The sequence below is a fragment of the Onychomys torridus genome, chromosome 1 (genome assembly GCF_903995425.1).
Source record: "Onychomys torridus chromosome 1, mOncTor1.1, whole genome shotgun sequence".
In the NCBI taxonomy this organism is placed as follows: domain Eukaryota; kingdom Metazoa; phylum Chordata; class Mammalia; order Rodentia; family Cricetidae; genus Onychomys; species Onychomys torridus.
This window is the reverse complement of record NC_050443.1, coordinates 88,868,892-88,894,251: the sequence shown is the minus strand read 5'-3', so window position 1 is coordinate 88,894,251 and position 25,360 is coordinate 88,868,892. Positions and strand designations below refer to the sequence as shown.

Below are 25,360 nucleotides of genomic sequence, written 5' to 3'. Positions count from 1 at the left end.
GGTGCGACTGGGACGGCCGCCGCGCCGCTGCCGCCTAGCGGGTTTAGCGGAGCAGCGGCCGAGGCGGCGTCGCTGGCTCGGGGAGAGCATGCCTTGAACAGGGTGAGCCTTGCAGCGCCGCCCCCTCGCCTTGTCCTTTCCCAGCCGCTCCACGGTCCTGGAGCAAGGAGTGGAGGCCCGGGCAGCAATAGGCTGCAGAGCGGGGCTGCGCGGGAGCGGGAGGGGACAGCTAGGCCGCCCAGATCAGGGCCTGGGCTGCGGCTTGGGGCACCGGCTTCCAGGGGCGGGTGGATGCGCTGTTTCCGCCTTCGCGGTGGTGGTGCTGAGGTTTCCGACCAGCTCTGACTGTTTTGAATCTTGGCGCTGGCGCAATAAGCTGTTTAGCTGTTGGTTAGCGGAGCAGGTGCGCCGAGGAGGGGCCGAGGGGCGGGGGCGGGGGCGGGAGGGTGGCCACAGGGCAAGGCTCCTGAGGGGCAAAGCCTGGGCCTGTAGCGTTGGCCAACCTTCCTAAACCCGCCCTGGCTGTCCACCTGGGCCTTTGCTGGTCAAACTAATTGCTATCTTGAGAACTGACATTTAAAAGAAAGTTTCCTTGCTAATCATAATTGTAGGGTAAGTCGCCTTCTGTGTGCGGCTTCGTTACAAATGTGGGTTTACGTTGTTAAACTGTCTCCCGCCTACCTATTAAGTCAATGACAGTGTGCCTTTATATTCTGACCCAGCCCCATTTCATGATGCCCAGCATTTCATGGCCTTCTACTGGCATATGTGTAGCTGCAGTAACAGTCCCTTGCTTTTAGTCCTAGGTCTCAAACTAAGTTGATCATTCCCACTCCCCCACTGCCTATTCTTGCTATAGAAGGAAGTTCATCTTTCAGAATTTTGTCCTGGGTGTGAGCTGCCTACCAACCAGTTGTCATGATTGTTGTCTTTGAGAAGATATGCCTTCTGAACTTTCAGAAGTAGCATGGATCCCACCTCACCCTGCTTTCATGCTATCTGATTTCAGTTTCTATATATTTTCCTCCTTAATGTGATTTTCAGAAATGTCTTTGTCATTTGACAGAAGGAAACAGTGTATATAAGGGAAATCAATATATAGTATTTGATCTCTTTTGGTTCTCTGAATACATCTAAATTCTCTAACTAGAGGAAATTGATTTCTTAAACAGGCAGAGAAGGTGCAAAGATAATTCATCTATGTTTTGTTTTGTTTTTAAGTAAGTGTACTTACTAAACACCCTGGTACTATTAGGATTTTAGCAATGACCCAATACTCTATTTGTTTGTAGGTTTTCAGTCTTTTTTAAAAGAAATTTTTAGTTTCATTTTCTCCTCCTTAAGACCTTTGACCCCAGAACAGGCATTCTAGATTCTAAAATGACTAAGCAATCTAATCTTTGGACTATTATATCTGTGTTAATTTCAACAGCTGGTATTTCTTGTAAATTTAGAGTTTGTGTAAACAGTAAATAATAAGGTATTCTTCAAGACCCAGTTGTAGAACAGTATTTATTATTAAGATTGAAGATGTTACAAAATTTAACAGCTTTCAAAAATGCCTTTAATACCACAGTCCTTGTCAGCTAGTCATCGTGTGTGTGTGTGTGTGTGTGTGTGTGTGTGTGTGTGTGTGTGTGTAGGAGTGCAAGTACACACCAGAAGTCAACCTTGGGTTTGGTTAGACTACACCTGCTGGCTCGCACATCCCAGGGATCCTCCTGTCTCTGCCTTGCCAGCACTAAGGTCCCAAGTATGCCAGCACACTGTCTTTTCACACGGGCTCACAGATGGAACTCAGGAGCTAGTGCCTCTTGTAAGTACTTCCCAGCTGAGCTCTCCAGCCTCCACCTTGTCATCTTGCCCTTTGTCTCAGTTTCCCTCTAATCCATTTCTGAATGGCTTATGGTTTAAATGTTTAGAGTTCTGTGTGTGAGGCTTATTAGTGATGGCAATTGTTATACTCTGAGAAGGAATACTTGAACTACAACAACTCATTTGTTAGAAGAAGTGATCAGCTGTATGTGCCACCCACTAAAGAATGTGGCATTTTTGGAATCCTTGATGTTCCTGTGCGTTTCAGAGTAACAGCTCTTATTTACAAAAACTTCCAGTTGCTTTCAGGAAGTACATCTCCTCCTTGCTAGAAGGGGCCATGCTAGAGGTGGCTCAGTGGTTTGAGAGCCACTAGCTCTTTGAGGAGTCTTGACCACAGACTTGTCTTTTACCAAATTTTATTGCCAATAGTTTGCCAGCAGGTGATGTCTGCAAGCAGTACTACTATTCTGTGATTAGATATTTTGTTGTGACGGTTTCCCAATATATATAAATATCAGGGATAAATTTTTACAATTTTATGTTTTCCATAAATATATTTTTAACTTATACACCATGTTAGTATGATGCATGACTGAGCTAATAAAAGAATATTAGATGAATGATAAAAAATGCACTATATCGACTAGGGAACTATTATATACTTATCTATTGTCCAGAAGCAAGAACACGGGTAGGTATCCTGAAGAACTAACTCATGGGAGAGGTGTGTAAGTGATTTAATTGAATGATACATGCTGTGATAGCAATATTAGTTCATCAAAGAGGGATACTGAAAAAGCCATGGCTGGTGACTGAAGTGTGACCTCAGCAGATTGCCTTTGTGGATGCTCATATTGTCTATCATATTTTTACACTAGTGATGAAATTGGTTACACGCAACACCTTCCCTCCTAACCAATGTGAATACCCTGGTTCCGGGCCCTCGGGTAGGTGTGGGGTTTCACTGATTCAGTTTCCTGGATACTAAGTGCAATTGCAGGAAAACAATATGCTGCCTCACACTATGAATCTTGCCTTTCAGAGTTAGGGTACCAGTGAGACTGGGTATTTGCTGCTCAGAGTTAGGGTACTAGTGAAACAGTGGGTATTTGCTGCTCAGAGTTAGGGTACCAGTGAGACAGTGGGTATTTGCTGCTCAGAGTTAGGGTACCAGTGAGACTGTGGGTATTTGCTGCTCAGAGTTAGGGTACCAGTGAGACAATGCAATATTTTCTAATTCAAGAAACAAGGCTTCTTTTCAGATGGGGTTTTGATGAGCAATGTAGGTTATCAAAATATGAAGTCTTTTCAGGTACAAATACTTTCTAAAGTAGCAGATAAAAGAAGTATCGAACCTACTTTTTTCTTCCTTAAAGGGGGAGGGGGATGAAGCAATGATTTACAAATCCCTGCCTTTTACTGGGGGAAAGTGCCCCAACCCCAACTCCTTTGTCTTGTCAGCTTTTCACAATTTACTTCTCTTTGTCTAGTGAGTATCTTTGCTTTGGATCCTATTTAGGGTCTTAGTTTTCTTGTGAGGACTTCCCCATACATGTAAAAAGCAACCAAAATGGGTAGTTTTCTCCTGTTTGTTTTAGTTGACCTTGGGGACAGTTAGAGACCCTGAGAAGGTAGAGGGGAGACTGTGGCCTTCCCTACAAATGTTGATTAAGTTGTCATGCGTTCCATTAAGTCTTGATTAGACCATTTTAGAAGTTTGTTTTTCTCTGTTAGGTAGTGTAGGTGGGATCAGAAGTATCAGGCTGGCTGGTTAGAATCACTGTTTACTAAGCTGGTACAGGAAAGCATAAGGAAAGTTACGCTTCATTTGAGAGCCAAGTATAAGGTTAGAGCGGTGATTCTCACCCTTCCTAACGCTACCACCCTATAATGCAGTTCCTCCTGTTGCGGTGACTCCAACCATAAAATTATTTTCATTGCTACTTCATAACTGTAATTTTACTACTTTTATGAATTATAATGTAAATATCTGTTTATCAGTGGTCTTTGGGGTCACACTCCACAGATTGAGAACTACTGGGTTATAGATTAGCACCTCCATTTTGCACCTTGAAATTTCTCTGCGTCACTCATTAGATAAACTTGCAATCTTTAAACATTTTCATATTATGTCATTGAACAGTTCACGTATGTTACAATAGCCCTTTCCATTGCTGTGTTGGTAGGGCACTCTTACATAAGTCTGGCCCTTCCCTCTTACTTAACTGGCCAATCTGCTCTTAGTAAGCATGTAAAAACATCTCACTTCCTCTTCCATGTGAAGATATTTGAACAGACTTTTGTGCTGCACATTACATAGCTGTACTCAACCACAGTCGGTCACTTTTTTCCTGTTCTAAACTTATGACTCTTGAATGTGTTCTAAAGGTGTGGCTGCCTTGAGCCATAAAAACCTCCTGTGTGGTCAGCTCCTTCCAGTTATCTGAAAAAAAAAAAAATCTTAAACACCCATCTTGATTTTGTTTTGGTGTTGACATCTCCCTCCTCTGGTCACCCCAGTGTTTTTATTTCTCTTAAAGGCACCATGATCTACCTATCTCAGATGCTTTTGGAAACCTGTGCCTAAAATGATGTCCTCCCGTCATGCCCTGACTCTCTTGAAAATCCAGAGTATCTTTCTGAACTCAAGTGTTTGCCCAGGATTTCTTTTTCACCTCAAGACTAGTGTCTCTCAAGGCTTTCAAGGCACTCTGTACTTGTTTGTTTAGTGCTTGTCACTTTGTAATTATATACATATTTGTATGACTATTGGCCCATCCCTATGGTGCCAAGAACACTGTCTTTTTGCTTGCTCACCATCCTGTCCCCGGGCCATAAATCCCCAACCTTTTTTTTTTTTTTTTAGTTTTTCAAGATAAAGTTTCTCTGTATAGCTCTGGCTGTCCTGGAACTGGCTTCATTGACCAGGCTGGCCTTGAACTCAGAGATCTGCCTGTCTCTGCCTCCTGAGTACTGGGATTAAAGTCTGTGCCATCACAGCCCGGCTAAACATAATTTTTAGAAAGAGCATGTATGACAGTGGTTTCCAGTGGTCTGTAGCCCTTTGCTTATGAAGTTTCCACACATTTGAATCAGAACATGGAAAGTAAAGATAACATGTGTTTAAATATCTATATGTAGTGTCAAGGTGAAGTTCCTGCTTTTCTTAATAGGGACTCACTCTAATGCCATACCTTATATTTCATGTTATAAATTGTTTTTTTACATTTTTCTTAGGTTTTGGGCATTTGGGAATTTTTGTTTTGAAACTGTCCTTGCTTAGGATGAAATGGAATGCAACACTATTTGTTTGGGGATGTCACCTTCTCTAAGCTGGGAATTTTAATGGTTCCTCTTTGAACATAGTTATATGAGTCTGTTATACTTGGACATATTTAAAATGTAATCTTTTGCCTTCAGAGATTTTCGTAGTCTCTTTTCCTTCTTTCTCATTATTCCTCTAGTATGGTATTTTTACTACCACATAGGTTCAGACTCAAACTAGTAATGGGGGAACTTATTTTTTTAGTATAGTTGTGCTTATACTATATTTAAAGTGACTTTAAAAATTATATAGTATAGTAAATTTTAATACTGAAAGTGATACATATTATGGTTATGTACTTTAATTTGAAGTCACATTTTAAAACATTTATATTTGTCTTGTGTATACGTGAAATGAATGATAAACGGCACTGGTGGTGGCGCTGGTTCCCACGTGGAAAGGTCACGGTCACGACGGAACCCAGTGCTAGTTTTAGAGCTTTGTTAGGAAGAGAGGGGTGGGAAAGGACCAGGCCTGGAAAAGAGCACGTGCAAAGGGCAGAGAGAAAGATGATCAGGGGGAGGGAGAACAGAGCAGAGAGAGGGTGGGGTCTGCATCCAGCTTTTTAAGGGCTCCTGGTGAAGCGGGCTTATGGAGCTACACCAGGCATGCACTGATTGTGTGACCATGCTGTGCGCATGTAGTCGCCAGTACACACTGATGATGTAAGATGCTTTGCTTAACTCCTGAATTGTGCATGTGCAGTCATGTAGCTGGAGTGAGGGCAGAATTCTAACATTCCAGACTTTTTACTTATTATAAAAAATTGAGTGAATAGGAGTAGAGGTGTCATTTCTCCCAGAAAAACTGCTTCCAGCTGACTTGGTGGGTGTTGGTCGGCTCCTGGGCAGGTAGGGAAGGGGGGCTTCTGAGGTAGACAGGTGTCCTGGGATGGTGGGCTGTCCTGGGATGGTGGGCTGTTCTGCTGTCTTGAAGCCGTTCATCCCTCTCGGGTTGGTACTCTGGCTGCTTTTGTATCTGACATGATGCTGGTGAGATAGAGAAAAGCTTAGAGAAAAAGAAATTTACCTTCAGGGAGGTTCCAGGGTGAGGGAAGGGGAGTCCCAGGACCAGGAATTTGGGTTGCACTTATCTGAAGCAAATCTGACCTGTCCAGAAGGATTCAAGCTGGTTTCTGGAGCTTACAAAAAATTTTAACATATTAAGAAGCAGCCATGAGAAAATTAGTGACCATTGTAGTGTTTAGTACTCTGCTTAATTTTCACCCGAGATAAGCTTTATTAGAGGTAGATTATTTAAGGCATTCAGGAGACACAGGTGATCAATTGTTGAGAGCATTTAACAGTAATAGATGGTTATATTTAAAGTCTGTTTTTGTAGAGCTCAGATACTTTTGGGTCTGGGAGTGTAAATACCTTTTAACTGTTACAGTTTCTTACTTGATAATCCCTAGACTCCAGCTCTGTGGTGGCTCTGTAACAATTAGCTGAGCAGTTAATTAGAAGAGGGAACCAGGAAGAGGAAAGCTTGTAGGGTGAGAACTCATTCTTTTGGAATTAGGGACAAGGCGGAGATAAGACCCTGTCTGTGTACATGAGGAGAAGCACTTCTGACAGGTCTGGAGTGAGGCACATGAAGGGAGCAAATGAAATGAAAGCTCCTATCTTAGCTGGAAAACCTTTTCCCATTAAGTAAACCTGAAAGTACAATTAAGTCTGGTGAGGTGGGTAAGGCTGTCCTCCCTACCCCAACAATAGGGAGACGAGAAGGAGAAGTAAGGCCCCAATACTCTCAGTACAGAATAGGTAGCTCCGGTGTCCAGAAGGAAGGAGATGGGTCACCCAGATACTATTATTGCTACCCTGGGTTCCCTGTATGAGATGGGAGTGGCCGGGGCAGGATCCGGGCAGCGGCAGTTGTCGCTGAAAGCCAAGCCTAGAAAGTCAGCCGGAGGGTGGTCCTCATCTGGCGTTCCTATGCCGCTAGGTGCATTAGGACACTCAGCTGACCAGTGGCTCTTTTGGCAGCATTTTGGGCAAGGCCCTATTGGTCCCCACTGTGGGGCGGTGGTGCAAGCCTGGAGCCCAGTGGCTGTCTTTTCTACACTTGAAACGGATCCGGCGGCTTTTGGGGAGCTGGCTGGACAGCATGTGCCAGCATCTGGCAGTTCCTTTCTTGGGCTTTCTCATCTCTTCCCTGGTACACTTAAATGCCACAGCTGGAACTTCCACCTGTGGGGTTAGGAGCCCTGCTCTCCTGATGCTTCAGTTTTGGTCCTAATGTCAGGGAGCTCTGGGGGACAAGAAGACTTTTACAAGTGTCTCGAATTTGTTTAATATTTATTTATTTGTGTCTGCTGGGTTGAGGACAGCTTTAGGAAGACCTGCCAGGAGGCAGGGTGTAAACTGGTCTCCGGCTAAAGAGCCATCCACAGAACAGAGAACAGGTAAGGTCTTTGGAGTCAGAGATTCCTTAGGTTTAGGAATGCAGGTGGCCAGGAGAGGGAGAGACAGAAAGGGAGGGGCTTTTGAGCTAGAGTAAAGGCATGGGGACAAAGTAACTGTTTTCATTACATTCCCATCCACTGGCAGAAGCTAGATAATTCCCGTGAAATATTGGGGTTGAAGCAGCCAAATTTGCTGGTATCTGGGGATATTTAAAGCATTTGTCAGAGGAGGAATGGAACCACGAGAAGGAAGCCCCCACGTCCCATGGCTGCAGCGCCAAAAGAGAAAAATAAAAAATTACAGAAACGGGATCAGACTCCAGTCCCACATGTCCCTGAGGTTGGAGAAGGATCTGTGAATCAGCATAGGTTACTCCCCACTTCATCAAGAGAGGAGTAAGGGCTGGGAGCATACGCAGCATGAGGATCCCCCCCCCCGGGGGGGGGTGTCAGACAGCATTGACCTCTTCCTCAAGAGAGAGACTGAGTTGGTGCCTGCGCAGCCCGAGGACCCTCTGGGGTTCAGAAAGGGGAAGAACTCACCAATCTGGTTGGCGGGTGTGGTGTGCAGGTCTGGTGGCCGAACAAATGGAAAAAGTGGAGCAGGCAGGTGCAGGTCCAGTGAACCTCAATATAGGTTCCAGCACTCAGCTCCGGACGCAGAGCAAAGGAAGAGCCCATCCAAGACAGTCACAACACCAGTGATATGAATGATGAACGGTGCTGGTGGTGGCACTGGTTACTGCATGGAAAGGTCACGGTCATGACAGAACCCAGTATTAGTTTTAGAGCTTTATTAGGAGGAAGAGGAGTAGGGAAGGGCCGGGCCTGGGAAAGCATGTGCGGAGGGCAGAGAGAAAGAGGTCAGAGGACAACTTTCAAGAGTTGTTTCTTTCCATCATGTGACTCCTGGGGATAGAACTCAGGTTGTCAGGCTTGGCAGCAAATGCAGTTGCACAGAAGCCGCCTTACCAGCCCTAAAGTCACGTTTTGTGTTTAAAGCTATAATGTCATTTTTTGATTAAACGATAAAGCAAGCTTTCTGCTGAAATTCCTTTCTATGTAATTGTTACTACTTCACTTGCTTTATATGATAAGGGTGTTAATCTGAGTAAAAGCAAAAGATAGATTTTTTTTTTTTTTTAAAGATAGATTTTTTTTTTTTAAAGATAGATTTTTTTTAATGGTAAATGAAATGGAATTTCCTGAGGTGGGAGTTCAAAGATCACATCTATCCCATACTGTTGACTTAACCATTTCCTTATCCATAGAATGGGGATATAAAAAATATATCCTACCCTGTAGGATACTGTAAATAACGAATTATGTCCTATATGAAAAGCATTTAGTTTGGATATAACATGTAAACAGTCTGGAAATGTTTTTAGGGAAATACAGTCACTTGATTGCCTCTGTGTGTGTGTTTGTGTGTATGTGTGTGAATGGTTTTTGTTTTTGATAGTTAAGAGACCCATCACTCTTCCAATATCATAAGTGAATCATTTGGCTGTATGATTCTGAAAAAAAATTAACATGAATCTTTACTTTAAAAACCATGGTTGAATAAATTGTTTCTCAGATTCATTTGAGTTAACTGAATCCTCCTTAACGTTCTTGTAGTTTTTCTTTGCTTTTTGAAGGATGAGTGTGTTAGTTATTTGGCGGTGCTCTTACCCTGCAAGGAAATGTCACAAAACACGACAGAATCCACCAACAAGAGTTTTATTAAAATAGGAAAGAGAGAGACAGACGTGAACAGGCCTGCGGAAAACACACATGAATCAAGAGTGGAGCTGGGGAATATGGTGCCGGCTTATAAAGGCTGGGCTGTGCCTGCATACACAGGCTCATGTGGCTACTCCATGTATGCACATAGATCACATGGTTGCTCTGCATGCTTTATGCAACTACGCAAAGCCACAGGGTCCTGGTCACACGAGACGTTTTGACCTGGAAATGGCTATTTTGACCTGGAAATGGCTAGGCGGACGTGTCTACGTCCGCCGGGCATACACAGCCATGGGGACATATTATGAATCTCTATCAGAGTGTGCTGGATAGTTTTATATCAACTTGACACAAGCTAAAGTCATCTGAGAAGGGGGAACTTCAATTGAGAAAATGCTTCCTTAAGGTGGGGCTGTAGGCAAGCCTGTCTGTCATTTTCTGAATTGGTGATCAGTGGGGGAGGGCTCAGTCTATTGTGGGCGGTGCTACCCCTGAGCTGGTTGTCCTGGGTTCTATAAGAAAGCAGGCAGAGCACCCTCCATGGTCTCCGCATCAGCTCCTGCCTCCAGGTTCCTGTATTGGGTTCCCGTCCTGACTTCCTTCGATGATGAGCAGTAATATGGAAGTGTAAGCCAAAACAACCCTTTCCTCCCCACATTGTTTTGGTCATGGTGTTTCATCACGGCAATAGTAACCCTAGCTGGGACAATGAGTATATTGTATTTTTTGTAATTACATACAAATAACTTTTGCATTGTATTTAACAGAAACTATGTGAAGCAAAACTCTTTCTGAATTCTGAAAGACACCATTTCACCATGGGACAGCAAATTTCGGATCAGACGCAGTTGGTTATTAACAAGTTACCAGAAAAAGTAGCAAAACACGTCACCTTGGTTCGAGAAAGTGGCTCCTTAACTTATGAAGAGTTTCTTGGGAGAGTAGCTGAACTCAATGATGTGTAAGGCTTGCTCATCTTCTTCTGTTCCCTTCCTGTATGACCCCATTTGTTACGACTGTGCAGAAGGTAACCATGTGCACTGGTGATAAGAGGGAACTTTTAGCGTGAGTGAGAAAGTACTACCTTGACAGTCTGCTCTAAGTGGACTTTCCTGTAGCTATTGGAAAGGGAACAGGGGTGGGAGGAACGTAAAATGGAAATCAGCACACAGATATCAGGTATGGCAAAGCAGTTCTAGAATGGCTGCATCTCAGAGTGGGGTAACTCTGAGTGTGGAAGCACTTAGAGGGGTGTGTAGACAGAATTTCCCATCGGCCACTAGAGGAAAAGGGTCAGGCAGGCAGAAGCACCAGCAGTGTGCCAGTGTGTGTGGCTGCCTGTTTGTTCTCTGAAGTGCAGTCTGCTTACCTCTCCTGAGTGAGTTTCTAAGATAGTGTAAATTTCTCCACCTTGAACTTAGTCCTTCTTTATAGATTGCACCTCAGTTTGTGTGCTGATCTATGTAGAAGCTTTTTACCATACAAAGGGCGCTCTGCCCTTGAACGGCCTCAGACCCTAGGCTTTCTCAGTACTGCTTTTGTGCCCCATGCCAGATGGATGGGTGACACTTTTTTCTTTTCTCATAAACTTCCTCTGGTAGCAACTTAGTCTACTTTTCTTTATTCTATATCAATCTTCTGTCTCTTTGGGAGCTTAATTAAAACTTGCCTAATATACTTTAAATGATATATTAGAAATATTTTTATTTCATTTTATGTGTAAAAGTTTTTGCCTGCATGTATGTTTATGTACCACATGCATGTCTGGTGCCTGTAGAAGCCAGAAGAGGGCACCAGATCCACTGAGACTGGAGTTACAGTCCATTGTGGGCTGCCATTTAGGTGCTGGAAATTGACCCCAGGTCCCCTGAAAGAGTAATTAGTGCTCTTAACCACTGACCCACCTTTCCAGCCCCCTTAAATGATATCTTAAGGGTTCCCTCTAGTCTTTTCAGTCTTACCAGTGTTCAGGAACACATGATATGCACAAAGTACTATGCCAAGGGTTTGAGCATTTTAACTGATTACTCAGGTATTGACGACAGGCACTGCCGGCCGTCTGTGAATCAGAAGTTCCTTTATTTCCTACATGACTTCCCATTCAACCACCTCATAGCCCAGGACCGCTCTATATGAATTTGTAGTAGTGTAGTCACTATTAATAGCTGGTGCTGATATGTGCGCCTGTAGAGGCTTTTATGACAGCCATGTTGGATAAGGGACATACAATATGAAACATGTAAGAAGATCATATAGCATTATTATTTTCTGCCAGTCCTAAGGTTTTATTAGGAGTTACTTTCTTTTAAGAACACTGGATTTTATTAATTAAAAAAAAAAAGAAAAATAGTTTGTTTCTGAGATCATGTTTGTAAGGAGTAAAATAGGATTGAGAATTTAGTCGTACCTTATTCTTATTCCAACTTTTAAAAATGTTGCACTTATATACTTATAGGATAGTGCACATGTAGAGGCCAGAGGACAACTTGCAGGAATCCGTTCTCTCCTAACATGTGGGTCCCAGAGATTGAACATAGGTGGTCAGGCTTGAGAGCAAGTGCCTTTACCACACACTAAGTCATCTCTCCAGTGCATTGTGCTAGCTCCTAGGAGGAGTAATCAGAACATGTGCCATCCTTTAATCTTTAATATGTAAACTCAGGCTATTTGATGAAATTTTGCTTATTGACCTAAAGTTTTTAGAAGAAAAAATAAAACTGTCCTATGACATCACCTGCAAGCTAAATTATTTGCAACAGTAAAAATATATTCCTTTTACTTACTTGGGACAGGATACTTGAGTGAATTTGAGGGGTTGTGTTTTGTTTGGTTTTGGTAGGTTTCTTATTTCATTGTTTTTGTTGTTTTGTTTTGTTTTAACCGTGTTGAGAAATCTAAGCTCTTGCTGCTGGCTGTACACTAAGCAATAGCAGCATGTAGCTTGAAATTCATCTCCATGGGCTAGAGCTGGGCATTCCTAAGTGCAGTGCTCTCTCCTGTCTGCCAGCCATGAAGTCGGCACAGAGGTGTGGCTGGGTACCCGGGAAACAACTGGAAGCTGGCATGTCTCAGTTAATTCCTTTTGCCTGGCTTACTGAGGCTGGTGGCTTTACTTGGCTGGAAGGCACTTCATAGTATGCAGCTCTCCTGCTGGTGCTCAGAGCAAAATCAGCAGTGATAATGGGAGCTGCAGTCTTACGGCTTCAGATGGATGTTAGTTGGTGTCGATAGCAAGATACTGAGTGTGTTGTGTTGTCTTTATGTGAGGAAAGGACAAAAGAAGTCTGTTTAATATCACAAACAGTTTGTTTTTCTTGGCTGAACCCAAAATTAGTATAAATTAAAAGCTTTCAAAAAGGTATGTTAATGTGGTAATGTAAACAGGACACAACCAAGTGCAAGGTGTTCCTTAGAATTACATGTATTTGTCAGCAAACTTTGACTTAAAGCACCAAGGTTTCTTGGGCTGTGTTTGTCAGGGTTAATTGTTCCTGCGTGTTTTCTTTTAGGCAGGACCTCATGCAGCCCAAGAATCCTCAAGTTCTTGAACTTCTGATCCTCCTCCTTTCCATCTCTCAGGCGCTGAGATCACAGGCTAGTGTCGCCATGCTCAGCCTTGGATGAATTTTTTCTAAACATCCTTTTAGACACTCTAAGACAATTGTAATATAGATATGGAAATAAGTATTTGACTTTAAAAAACATTGCAAACTAAGTGCGTGTTCAGAACATTCTCTGTCCTGTGCTGTAGGAATCTGCTTATCACAATCACTTCTGCTTTTCCCTTCCCTTTGGAAAGTGTTTCTTGAGTCTGGTTTTACTTTTCATAAAAATAACAAATGTGCTTGCCTCTTTTCAGAACTGCTAAGGTAGCTGCTGGCCAGGAAAAACATCTTCTCTTTGAGGTACAACCTGGGTCTGATTCCTCTGCATTTTGGAAAATGGTTGTACGGGTGGTCTGTACCAAGGTAAGATTGGTGGAGTCTTTTATTTCACAGCTTATACTGTTTTGGTAGTTAGAGGCATGTTTAATAATGTAATAGACTATAAATAAATGTTATGATTTTGTAGTCTTATAAGACATAGGGTGTGTGTATGTGTGTGGTATGTGTGCTAATCTGTGTATGCATGTGTCCGTCATGGCTGAGGCAGACATCAACATCAGGCATCTGCCTCCCTGTCCCCCTTCTTATTCTTTGAGACACTGAAACGGAAGCTGTTAGACTGACAGGCCAGGAAACCCACCTTGTGCCCAGCATCTGCTCATCTCTGCTCCCTTAGTGCTGGGCTGACATACACAAACCTTTGTACCCTGATTTTATGTGGGTGCTGAGTGTCTGACCCTAGGTCTTCATGCCTGTGTGGTGGCACTTCACTGAGCCACTGTCTCAGCCCCTAAAGCATGGATGATGATGCTGTTGTTGCCTTCAGGCCGTTTGAATCTCACTGCTGTCCGACTGCTAAGTCACAGTGACAGTTGTAATTGGAGGAAGTGGTAGTACGCTTAGCCTCACCCTCCAGCTGTCTTTTGAGGCTTAGCTGGCTGTGGAGCCCTCCAAAGACACCATAGTTAGCTCTGATATGATACCTTAAAATTAGTTATCTCAGGAAATCCCTTCCTTTGAGAACCTTGGATTGCATTGCATTCACTTAAAAACAGTATCCTCTGGAGAGGCTGTGGTGATTCTGAGTTATGAGTGGACTTTTGTCAGGAGTGAACTACCTTGTAGTGAGTGTTTTTGGCAGCTTCTGCAGAGCATAGAAAGCTTCCTGCTCCCAGTAAATTAAGTAGAATAGCAATTCTTAGTCACAGGCCTTTGAGAAGAAATGAGTTTTATTAGCTCTTCTTCAGTCTCAACCCCTCTTCTAAAAGGTAAGATAAGCCATATAAGCCATAATTTACACAGTTGTGAATGCCCTGAAGTCCATTTCTGACCAGTCAGACTCTCCCTAGGTGAGTCACTTAACAATCTAAAATACATTATATAAAAGATAATACTCTGTTTATGGACATGCATGGAGTCTAATATTGTTAAGCAAATCTTAGAGGACAAAGCACAGTCTTAAGAGAGTTATCTCAGAAGATGATTTCTTTTAAACACTGGATTTCACTCATTAAAAAAGGAAAAACAGCTTTTTATGTTATCTATATGTGTGTATATATAACATACTAAAATAAATGGTATAATGTACTGCAAATAAATGCTAGTGAGTCACAGACCCCAGAGACTGCCTTGGTAGTCTGTCACATTCTATAGTAAGTTGTCAGGTTTACCTCTGCTGTGTTTTATTTCCAGTTTATTCAAGCAGAATGTCAGCAATATACTAGGAACTAAGAATGCAGGCAAATGCCATGTCCTTAAAGAAAAGAAACTGTTTATAGTTCAGGCACCTGTCCCTTCTGAGCAAGAATGCCATAGACTGCCAATCTCTACACCTCCAGAATCCTCCACATTCCAGTTTATGCTGCTATGAACTGGCTTTTCTAAAACACGGCTTTCCTTAGCTCACTACCCTGCTTAACACACAGTCCTCACTTCCTTCAAAACCTCCCCTGCTCTTCTTCTGTGTGGCATTCATGGGCCTACCATGTGACTCCATGCTTGGGCACTTCTGTTTTGGGCTCTATTCCCTTTTGCATTCTGCATGCCCACCAACATTAATGAACTAAAGGTGTTCCTCTGTTTATTAAGTTCCCTCACCTAGAATGTCTGTACACTTCATGCACTTTCATGATCATCAACTGGGAGTCACAAAACTCTTGTTTTAAACTGGTTTAAACTAAAGCCGTTTATTTTCTCATGCATCAGCAAATCCTGATATACTGGCTCCAGAGCTGGTTATAGGCCCAACTGATCTCCATAACCCATTGGTCAATATTCAGTCATACCTTCTTTTTTCTTTTTTTTTTTTTTTTTTTTTTTTTTTTTTTTTTGCCAGAGCTGAGGACCGAACCCAGGGCCTTGCGCTTGCTAGGCAAGCACTCTACCACTGAGCTAAATCCCCAACCCCCAGTCATACCTTCTATGCACACACACCCACACGCACACACTCTAACCAGAATTGATCCCTAAGACAGTTCAGGGAGTGGAGAATGCCAGAATAAAAACAGGTGTGCCAGCAAAGTGGAAACAGTGCTTGGACAGTCAGTAGCTGCTCCCGTCGCTTTCAGTGTTGACACTTGATGTCTCCAAAGATCCAGCTCAGATACCATCTCATCCATAGTCTCCCTTCATGGGAATTCTCTGGCCTCTTCTAAATTCCAGTGGCTCTTGGTTTCTACCTCACAGCTGACATTCAGCATTAAGAATATAGTAGTCAGGTTGGGGAGATGGTTCAGTGGTTAAGAGCTCTTCCAGAGGACCCGGGTTCAATTCCCAGCACCCACATAGCAGTTCACAACTCTCTGTAGTTCCAGCTCCAGAAGATCTGACATCCTTGTACAGACGTATGCAGGAAAAAAACACCAATGCAAATGAAATAAAAATAAATTTAAAAAGAATAGTCTGTTCAATCCCTAGTTTCTCTGTGGCTCCTCGGGCAGAAACTGTTTCTTGCAACTCTGTGTCATGGCTTTGCATCCAGCAGCTCAACTTGTAGTGGATGACCAAAAACCTGTTGAAGAAATACCCTCCTTTGCATGGCCACGGCTGAGGCTTTCCTTGTGTTTGGTACACATGTTACCTAAATTATACTCAACTCTCTATCCTTATTTCATAAAATACTTAGTTTACAAGGAGGAGTCCTCCATAAACTGTAGAACTGTCAGAGTATAAGTGTATCAGGCTTCTGATCCCTTGGTTTTCTGTTGCTTCTTTTGATAGAGAGTTAATGTTTGATATTACTATTAGTCAGGTTCTTTTTTGCCCCAGCAGCTTTATGTTTCTGTATTGTTAAGTTTAAATTACTGTATTCTATTGAAATTCGTTCTTTCCTTTTTTTGTTTGTTTTGTTTTGTGTTTGTTTTTTGAGGCAAGGTTTCTGTGTGTAACAGCCCTAGCTGTCCTGGAACTCTTTTTTTAGACTAAGCTGGCCTCAAACTCAGAGATCCACCTGCCTCTGCCTCCCAGGTGCTGGGATTAAAGGCATTCGGCACCATGCCCAGCAAAATTCTTTCTTAAAATAAGATTCTAAGTAGAAAAATAAAAGTATTTTTAAAAGACAGCTGGGCAGTAATGGAGCATGCCTTTAATCCCAGCACTCAGGAGGCAGAGACAAGTAGATCTCTGAGTTCAAGGCCAGCCTAGTCTACAGAGCAAGTTCCAGGATAGCCAGGACTACACAGAGAAACCCAGTCTTGGGGGGGAAAAAAGTATTAAAGACAGAGGCCATTAGCGCCTTCTTTTGTATGTTTTTTTTTTCCTTGATGGTAGATCTATTCAGAGAATTTTTATTTGCATTTCTTTGCAACAGATCTTGGGAAGCCAATATTTGGATTAGAGTTAAGTCTAGTGTGGAAAAATTGAGGGGGGTTAACAGTCTCGGGGTATAGCCCATGCTATCCCAAAACTCGGTTAGTCTGCCTCACTGCCCCAAGTGCTGAATGTAAACGGTGTACTCACGACATTTGCCTAAGAGCATCATATTTATGATTCTTAAACAATTATAAGCATTTGTATTTTAACCTTCTGAATTTATAGTGACCTCTCTTGTCTGTCTATACACTATTCTAATTATCCCCAAATAACATTTAATTCATTTTTTAATTATGTTTAGATGGGATGTTTTGTGGGTATGACATTAGAAAAGTTAATAAATTAATTAAAATTATGTACTGAGGGGATGGAGAGATGGCTCAGCAGTTAAGAGCACTTGTTGCTCTTGCAGAGGACCTGGGTTCAATTCCTAGCACCCACATGGTGGCTCCCAACCGTCTGTAACTCCAGCTCTCTTCTGATCTCCTCAGGAACCAGCACACATGAGGTGCACATAAATACATGGAGGCAAAACACTGATTCAGATCAAATAAATAAATATATAAAACCCCAAAGTTTATGGACTGAAGTGGCTATTAAGAAAACTTCAGCGGGTGGTGGTGGTGCACGCCTTTAATCCCAGCACTCAGGAGGCAGAGCCAGGCAGATCTCTGTGAGTTCAAGGCCAGCCTGGGCTACAGAGTGAGTTCCAGGACAGGCACCAAAACTACACAGAGAAACCCTGTCTCAAAAAACCAGAAAAGGAAACTTCATAAGAGGACTGAGGAAAAAAGTTTAGTCAGCAAAACCCTTGCCATGCTATCATGAAAACTTGAGTTCAATTCCCAGAACCCACAGTTTTAAAAAAAAAAAAAAAGCCATGCATAGTACTGCAATCCCAGCACTGGGGAGGCAGAGACAAGGAGGATCACTAGGGTTTCCTGGCCAGCCAGCTTAGCCCAGTTAATAAGTTCAAAGCCAACCCAAGAAGAAGACGTGAAAGGTGTCCTGAGGAGCAAACAGTGCCCAAGGTCAACCTCTGTACTTCATACATATGCCCACAGATACACAGATAGAGTGTGTGTGTGTGTGTGTGTGTGTGTGTGTGTGTGTGTGTGTGAGAGAGAGAGACAGAGAGAGACAGAGAGAGACAGAGACAGAGCGACAGACAGAGACATAGAGACAGAGACAGAGAGACAGAGAGACAGACAGAGAGAGGAGTGCATGCAGACAGGTCTTCATGCAGTTTGTGTCTTACACCTCTTGGGCTTGAACTAAGACCTTGCAATTGTCCTTTACTTTGTCCTTCAGCGCTGCAGACCACCATGTTCAGAAGCTAGAGGCTCTCACTGTGTCCACTCCAGTTTGTTACTCCTGGTGGCTGTCACACCAGGCGTATTCCAGTCACCTCCCAAGTGGCCCCTGCTTCTGTTCTGGTGTCCCTCAGTGTATCCTCAGCACAGCCGCCATCTCCTCATCACATTTGAAGTGTGAAGTAGATGTCTTGGCTCAAAGCGCTCAATGGCTTCCTATGTGCTTGGAAAGCAAGAGTCATTGTTGAGCTCAGCGAAGTTCTGTATGTTCTGTCACTGCCTCACCTTGTTGATTTCTTCTGTGTGGTGCAGTTTCCAAAGAACACTGGCCCGCATTTCTCAGCTCTGCAGGCTTATTCTAAATGTTCCTATAAATGCCCTGTCATGGTTTGTTTATTTTCTACTCTGTTGGTAGTTTTTTATTGTAAAGAACCTTGTATGTTTGAATCTCCACATAGATATTAGCTTCCCAAAATGTAATCAGGTTTTTGAATATTAGATATGATTCTACATTTCACAGTATGGAATCTGACCCATTCTTGAGTCTCAATTTTTTTTACTACTTTCTCAGATAGTAAACAATTAATAAATGATTAGTTATGACATCATTTTCATTCAAATACTGCTGTGATAACTTTAAACATATGTACAGTCTGTCATCTCCTGTTTTCATTTCCATGAGCATGTTTCACAATCCTAAGGCTCACTGTTACCCCCTGCCCTTTTCTGTCTTTCTGAGACAGTCTTGCTGTGATATCCAGCCTCCTGGGTCCTGGAATCATTCAGGTTTACACCACCACACCCAGCCAGTCCATCTCTCCACATAGTTTCTAACCTTATATTCCATTTATTTGGATGCACATGTAAGATTTCTCTATTTACTTCTGTTCCCACGTCTTTGCATATTGTTTCTTTTTACTTTTTGTTTGGTTGTTTTTTGAGACAGGTTCTCATTACATAACCCAGGCTGGCCTGCAACTCATTATCACAGGCTGACCTTAAACTTGAAGCAGTCCTCCTGCTCAGCCTCCCATATGCTGGGATTACAGGAATGTTCCACCACTTTTAGCTTCATACAGACTTCTCTACCACCTCATCTGCTGAAAAGAAGTCCTTCCTATCTATAACTAGTCTCTGGTTATCTCAAGCTCTTCAAAAGTGTTGTCTCCTCATTCTGCTGGCTTTAGTTATTTCAAAAAATAATATATGCCCCACTCTGATTTTCTGAAGTCTTATGAAAGTGTCCTCTATCCTTGTTTCAAGTATCTTGCATCAGATTGTCAAGTGGAGAGGGTAGAGATATAATCTACAGAGGAACTTTCTCCAGGCCACTGATTCCACTTCATGGAAATGAAATTTTGTGGAATTTCAAAATTCACTAACTTTTTGTAGTTTAATGTGGCATTCTGGCTTTAGTTTAAAAGTACGAAGTAGCATAAAGAACAGACTGAAGAAATAGTTCAGTTGGTAGCGTGCACTGTGCAGACATGAGGACCTGAGTTTGATCTCCAGAACCCATGTTTAAAAAAAGAAAAAAGCCAAGCATTGTAGCATGCTTGTAAGCTCAGGAGCGAGGAGGCAGAGACAGGTAGATGGATCCCCGAGGCCTACTGGTTTGTGAGCCTAGTAGAATCAGAAAGTTCCAGGCCAAGTGAGAGAACTTCAAACAGACAGAGCAAGTAGCTAGCATCCTACCCAAGGTCAACTGCTAGCCTCTGCACCCCCTGCACTCCCCCATTCCCACAAATCCACACACAGGAGGAAGAGGAGGAGGAAGAGAAGGAGGAAGAAGCCGGCATCCTCCTCTTTTCGGTTGTACCACAATAGCAGAAGTCAGTTCTTTCATTAAAAACTGTTAGCTTGGAATGCTAGCACTCAGGAACCGGAGGCAGGAGGATCTCCAGTTCTGGGCCAGCCTGGGTGACATAGCAAGTACCTGTCTCAAAAAAGAATTCATTAAAACGTCAAAGTGAAAACGCTTCAATACTAGTCTCTACAACTCATTTCTCAACTCCGGAAAGGTCACCTGACATTACCAACCCCAGACAGGATGCCTGATAACTTTGCAAGGTTCTTTTGACTGTCAGATGGGAGAATTTAGTAAGTTCTCTGATGAACTCCACAACTCAAGAGAATGTGTACATTCTTTAATCAGACTCTCATTTTCCTGTTTCTGGTTCCTAGGATATCTCACTGAATTGTGTGTCTGTGCCCCCGCCCCATTATGTTTCTAGATTAACAAAAGCAGTGGTATTGTGGAAGCATCACGGATCATGAATTTATACCAGTTTATTCAGCTTTATAAAGACATCACAAATCAAGCTGCTGGAGTGTTGGCTCAGAGCTCCACCTCTGAAGAGCCTGATGGGAACCCATCCCCAGTAACCTCGTGTCAGGCTAGTCTGTGGATGGGCAGGTATGTGTACCAGGTAACACAGTTCCAGTGACTAGGCAAAGTGCTGAAATCACAGTGACATCCCCCTAGCACTCTGGGACAGTCCTGTGGCCTGTGCCTGTGTTATAGCCCAGGTTAGCGTGAGGTTATCCTGTTTTTCATTCCTTTCACTGTCCAAGATTAAGGTGACTCACAGCAGGAAGTGTGTCTGTCAGCTCACTCTCCAGGAACCCACTCTCTGTTTTAGTGACATTAACGACTAATGCCTCCCTGTTAATAGGTTTTTAGGCACTCAACGCCATTTATTAAATTAGTCCAAGAATCTGGCAAAATTGTTTCAGAAATTATCTAATTGGAAGTTAAATTTTCCAGTGTTGTCTCCAGGCCTTGGCAGTCTACTCAGGAGAGAACAAGCGGTTGCATTCGTATTGACATTGCATTAGCAGCAGGAGATGACGTCAGCGGAGCTTGCTTGTCAGGCCTGTAGATTACTATGCTTTCCTTCCTCCATGCCTTTGCTGTTGCAAGCGCCCACTGCTGCTGCTTGATGCGACATATTTAAGTTTGTAAATGCCTCATTGGAAAAAGACTTCTGTGTTTCCAGGCATGTAGATATCCTATCTTACTGGGGACACTGGGAGATGGCATGATCTGCAGTGACTGTGTCCAGCAGAGTGTTTTTGACAGGCGTTTCTCTCTTATTGCCTTATTCACAGTGGCATTTTTGCTCCATTCTGAGTGTTTTGAAAGCAGAAAGTGGTTTTTACATACTGCAGCAACTGAAAAGCAAATGCCATTTCTCTCCCTGTTGGGGTCATCTTCAGGAAGATGGTGAAAGTGTTACCCTTACAGGAAGAGCAGTGCCAGTTGGTTAGGTAAGCCCCACTTGGCTTCATGTGTTGTGGGCTTCTGGTGGTACCTGGTACCCAGCCATAGAAAAAGACTTCGCAAGGAGAAGGTGAGCGGTCCTGCTTCACCTCAGATGCATAGTTCTGTTAATGGCTAAGGTTTGTTGAGTACTTGCAGTTCATTAAATCCTAACAGTTGCTCCACAGGAATACAATTGGCCGGATGAGGAAGTGGGCTTAGAGGAACAAGTGTGTGACTAGACATTGATTGGCATAGCTAAGACTCACATTCAGCCCATTGCAGCTCAGTGGTTTGGAGGAAGAGCGGAGATTGTCCAGCTCTGAGGTGCTCCAATGCCACTGATCCTTGGCAACTGCTCTATCTGTGCTCTACGATATCAAGACTGCGCCATATTTCACCAAATGGAAACCAGCTTGTGCTTAGAAGCTGCATTACCACTTGCCCCCACAGCTTTGCGAGACTCAGTGTGGCAGAGAAGCAATCCTCTTCTCGTGCAGACAGCTTCAATTACCAGGAAGGTTTTCCCTTTGTCGTCTGTCCTCAGAGGAGTCTCAGTCTGGCCCTCCCTCTGCAGGCAGCACATCCATCGAAGGCCCTAGAACCAGCTTACCTGTGTTCTGAACTCCTCTCTTTCCTCGTTTTCCTCATCTGTTGAAAGAGGTAGAGAGCAATGGCATCTGCCCCAGAGGACTGGAGAGAGAGTTACGGGAGTTAATAGATGGGATACACATAGTGCCTGGCGCATAATGGCGGTATGTTTGGGTGCCTTAACTGTTGCCATTATTATTAAATTATAGAGTGCCCTGCTTGAGTGCAGCAGCCATGCATGGCCTCTGAAATTCCACCAAACAAGTCTGGTCTCTTCTGTCTTTCAAATGTTGAAAACTAGTCAAATTCCCACTGAGCCTTGGTCTCCAGAATAAGAGTCTCCGGCCTGTTTCCTGGGTTCTTCCTGTACTGGCTGTCCTGTGTGATCCTCATCTGTCACTGTGCCTTTCAGGGTCTGTGGCAGGAAGTGGTACCCTTTCAGCTCCAAGTGGTCAGATAGAGCAAGGTTCCTTCCTCCTGCTCACTGCTACCAGGAAGGAAGCAGAAAGTGGGCATGGAGTAGCTTCCGCTGGCAGTCTATCCCATTTTCTCTGGTTACAGTGCTATTCTTTGTAATGGCTTTCTGCTCTGACTCTGACATTTCCTTGTCAGGACACCCTGGCTCTCTGTAGAGTCTACTGTGTTCTCAGCTGCTGACACCCTCAGGTGAAGATTGGAAGCTCATAAGCAGAAATGCTAAGTCATAGGGAACCGGTGTATTTCTTCCCTAATGTATTTGCTATCCCCAAAAGATGTTAATTTTGGTCTGATATTCCCTTTGCACGTAAGTCATGCTGTCTTTATACTGTGGATGTTTACTGATGCTTTTCAAGGCAGTGAAACAAAGTAGGAAGTGAATGGACAGAGAATGTCATTGTTCCAGCTCCGTTTTCACACTCAGGGTGAAGCAGCTGACTGATGAGGAGGAGTGTTGTATCTGCATGGACGGCCGGGCTGACCTCATCCTGCCCTGTGCTCACAGCTTCTGTCAGAAGTGCATTGATAAATGGTAAGTTATCCACTGACCTTGGAGAGCAGAGGTCAGCTGGGACTGTACAGAATATACAACCAAAAATACAAATACTTCCGTGCTAACCACGAGAGCTTCGCTCTTTAGTACTCCGAGTTTTAGGGTATGCCCCACTAGTTCAAGTATTTTTTATACCTATTGCTTATGGAGTGTGGAGGTGTGACTTGGTTTTGACACTGTAAGAATCTTTTTTGTTTTGTTTTGTTTTGTTTTGTTTTGGTTTGTTTTGGTTTGGTTTGGTTTGGTTTGGTTTGGTTTGGTTTTGCTTTTGGAGACAGGGTTTCTCTGTGTAGCTCTGGCTGTCCTGGAACTCCCATTTGTAGACCAGGCTGGCCATGAACTCAGAGATCTGCCTGTCTCTGCCTCCCGAGTGCTGGACTTAAAAGTGTGCACCACCACTGCCTGGCCAGACACTGTAAGAATCTTGATGCCTGGTTTGAATCTAGAATCACTTTGCCTTTTTTGGCACCCTCCCCCCATAATTCTATATATATGTGTAGAGAAACAAATCCTCAGCTGTATGATCTGGAGAGCTATTTGGTCAACTACTTAAAGTCATTTGCTTACAAGATAATGGAGCATTTAGGAGAATTTATCATTGACATGCAATAAGCTACGTGTATCTGAAGTATAATCTGATATGCTTTAATTTATGTGCATACTAATGAAAGCTGTCACAACAAGATGAAGAGCAAATCTGTCATTCCCCAGAATCACCTGTAGCCTGATTCTTCAGCAGCTGTTAAATGCTTTCATTTTCTGAAAATACTGTGGATTTGCTAGACTTTTTAAAGTAGCACCATACAGTGTTCTCTCTGCTGTCCAGGTTCTTTCAGATGTAATTTCAAGATGTAATCATCTTGAGATTTAACCATGTCGTAGGTACAGATAAGTGCCAATTAAAAGCTTCTGTGTATGTTTGTGGACAAGTATTTTTTATGGACATGTATTTTGACTTTTTCTTGGGTAGCTACCTCAAATGGCTAGATCATATATAACAGATATTTCTCAAGAAATTGCCAACTCAGTCCCAAACTTTTAAAAGGGTTTTTGGGTTTTTTTGTTTGTCTTTTGAGACAAGACTATATATATAGTATATAGCCCAGGCATGCCTCAATTGGAACTTGTGGCAATCCTCCTGCCTCAGCCTCCCAACACTGAAATTATAGATGTGTGCCACCACACCTGGCTCCTTCTTACATTTTTTTGTGCCCTCTCCAGTACCACATAGAAGTTTCCACTGTCTTTGGCCATGCTAACCAGCATTGTAATCAGGCATGGGGTAGTTCTCTGTGGCTCTCACTTACATCCCTTGCTGACTGCTAAGTTGCCATCTGTGCGTCTGAGGTGATGGTCTGTTCAGGTCTTTGCCCATTTCGTTATTATAAGTTTTGCTTCTGTCCTATGACTTGTGCATATTTCTCCCGCTCTGTGGCTTTTCTTTTTTCTCTTGAGAATGTCTCTGAAGGAGAAGGTTTTGTTTTCGTGAAGCTGAATTTCAATTTGTGACGGACACTGACCCTATCTATGAATTCTTTTTCTGCCTCAAAAGCATAGATGTTATTAATCTTCTGCAAGTTTAGGGTTTCATATTTAAGTCTGTGCTCCATTTTTAGTTTGCTGAAAGACTGTCTTCACTAAATTGGCTTTGAACCTTTTTTGAAATTAGTTGTTCAAGTATAAATCAGTTCTGGACTCTTCTGTCCACTGATATAATCTGTTCCACTCCAGTCTCATTTTGCCCTGCTTCCTTGCGTTACAAATCTCTCCTTTCCAAGGTCATGTGGACTGGTTCAGGGCTTTGGTGCTTTAGTAGGAAGTGTAGAATTAGATTATCAAGCTCCACAAAAGAGCCTGCAGAGACCTTAATTGATACCATACTGACTCCATCAGTTTGGGACAGTGGCTTTATATGTTTAGGTAGGCCTCTGATTTCTGCAGGCCGTTTTATAGTGCTCAGTGTTGCAGATCTCAGGCAGATTTGTCTTTGGGTGTTCTACAGTTTTGTGCTGTCCTAACTAGTTTTTGTTTGTTGCTAGTATATAAGAAGACAATAGTCATTTCACATCCATCTTGTATCCTACGTCTTATTAAATCCACTTAGTATTTTTGGGAACCTTCTTCTGCAGATTGAACATCTTGATGATTCTATTAAACATCTAAACATGGTTTTTCAAAGATTACCTTGTCTGATACAAAATTTTAGACCAAGAGTGTTTTCCTCCTAGACTTCCACCTCATCACTTTGCTTTGTGTTCCTGACACTGTCTCCTTCTTGTTCCCCTCTGGGCACTGTGCCTTCCTTTCTCTTGGCCTGGTGCAAGTCTTTTATCTTCTCAATGTTTTTAAGCAGTTTGAGTAGGAGGTGCCTTGTCATCCCCGCCCCCCACCCAAGGTTTCTTGTGCTTGGAGTTTGTTGATATTGTAGGTTGATGGTATTGTTGACATTGGAAATTTTTGAGCCATTGTTT

The 25,360-nt window shown here is 43.0% G+C and overlaps 1 protein-coding gene across 1 annotated transcript in view; it reads left to right on the top strand.

The window, feature by feature from the left end:
* Positions 1 to 25,360, top strand: part of Rnf141 (ring finger protein 141) — a 29,892-nt gene continuing 4,532 nt past the window's right edge. Inside the window, exons 1-5 of the mRNA XM_036202521.1 lie at positions 1 to 102; positions 10,046 to 10,239; positions 13,138 to 13,246; positions 20,241 to 20,422; positions 22,761 to 22,868. Coding sequence (XP_036058414.1) covers positions 10,097 to 10,239; positions 13,138 to 13,246; positions 20,241 to 20,422; positions 22,761 to 22,868 — 542 coding nt within the window. The 5' untranslated portion in view covers positions 1 to 102; positions 10,046 to 10,096. The remainder of the gene's footprint in view (positions 103 to 10,045; positions 10,240 to 13,137; positions 13,247 to 20,240; positions 20,423 to 22,760; positions 22,869 to 25,360) is intronic.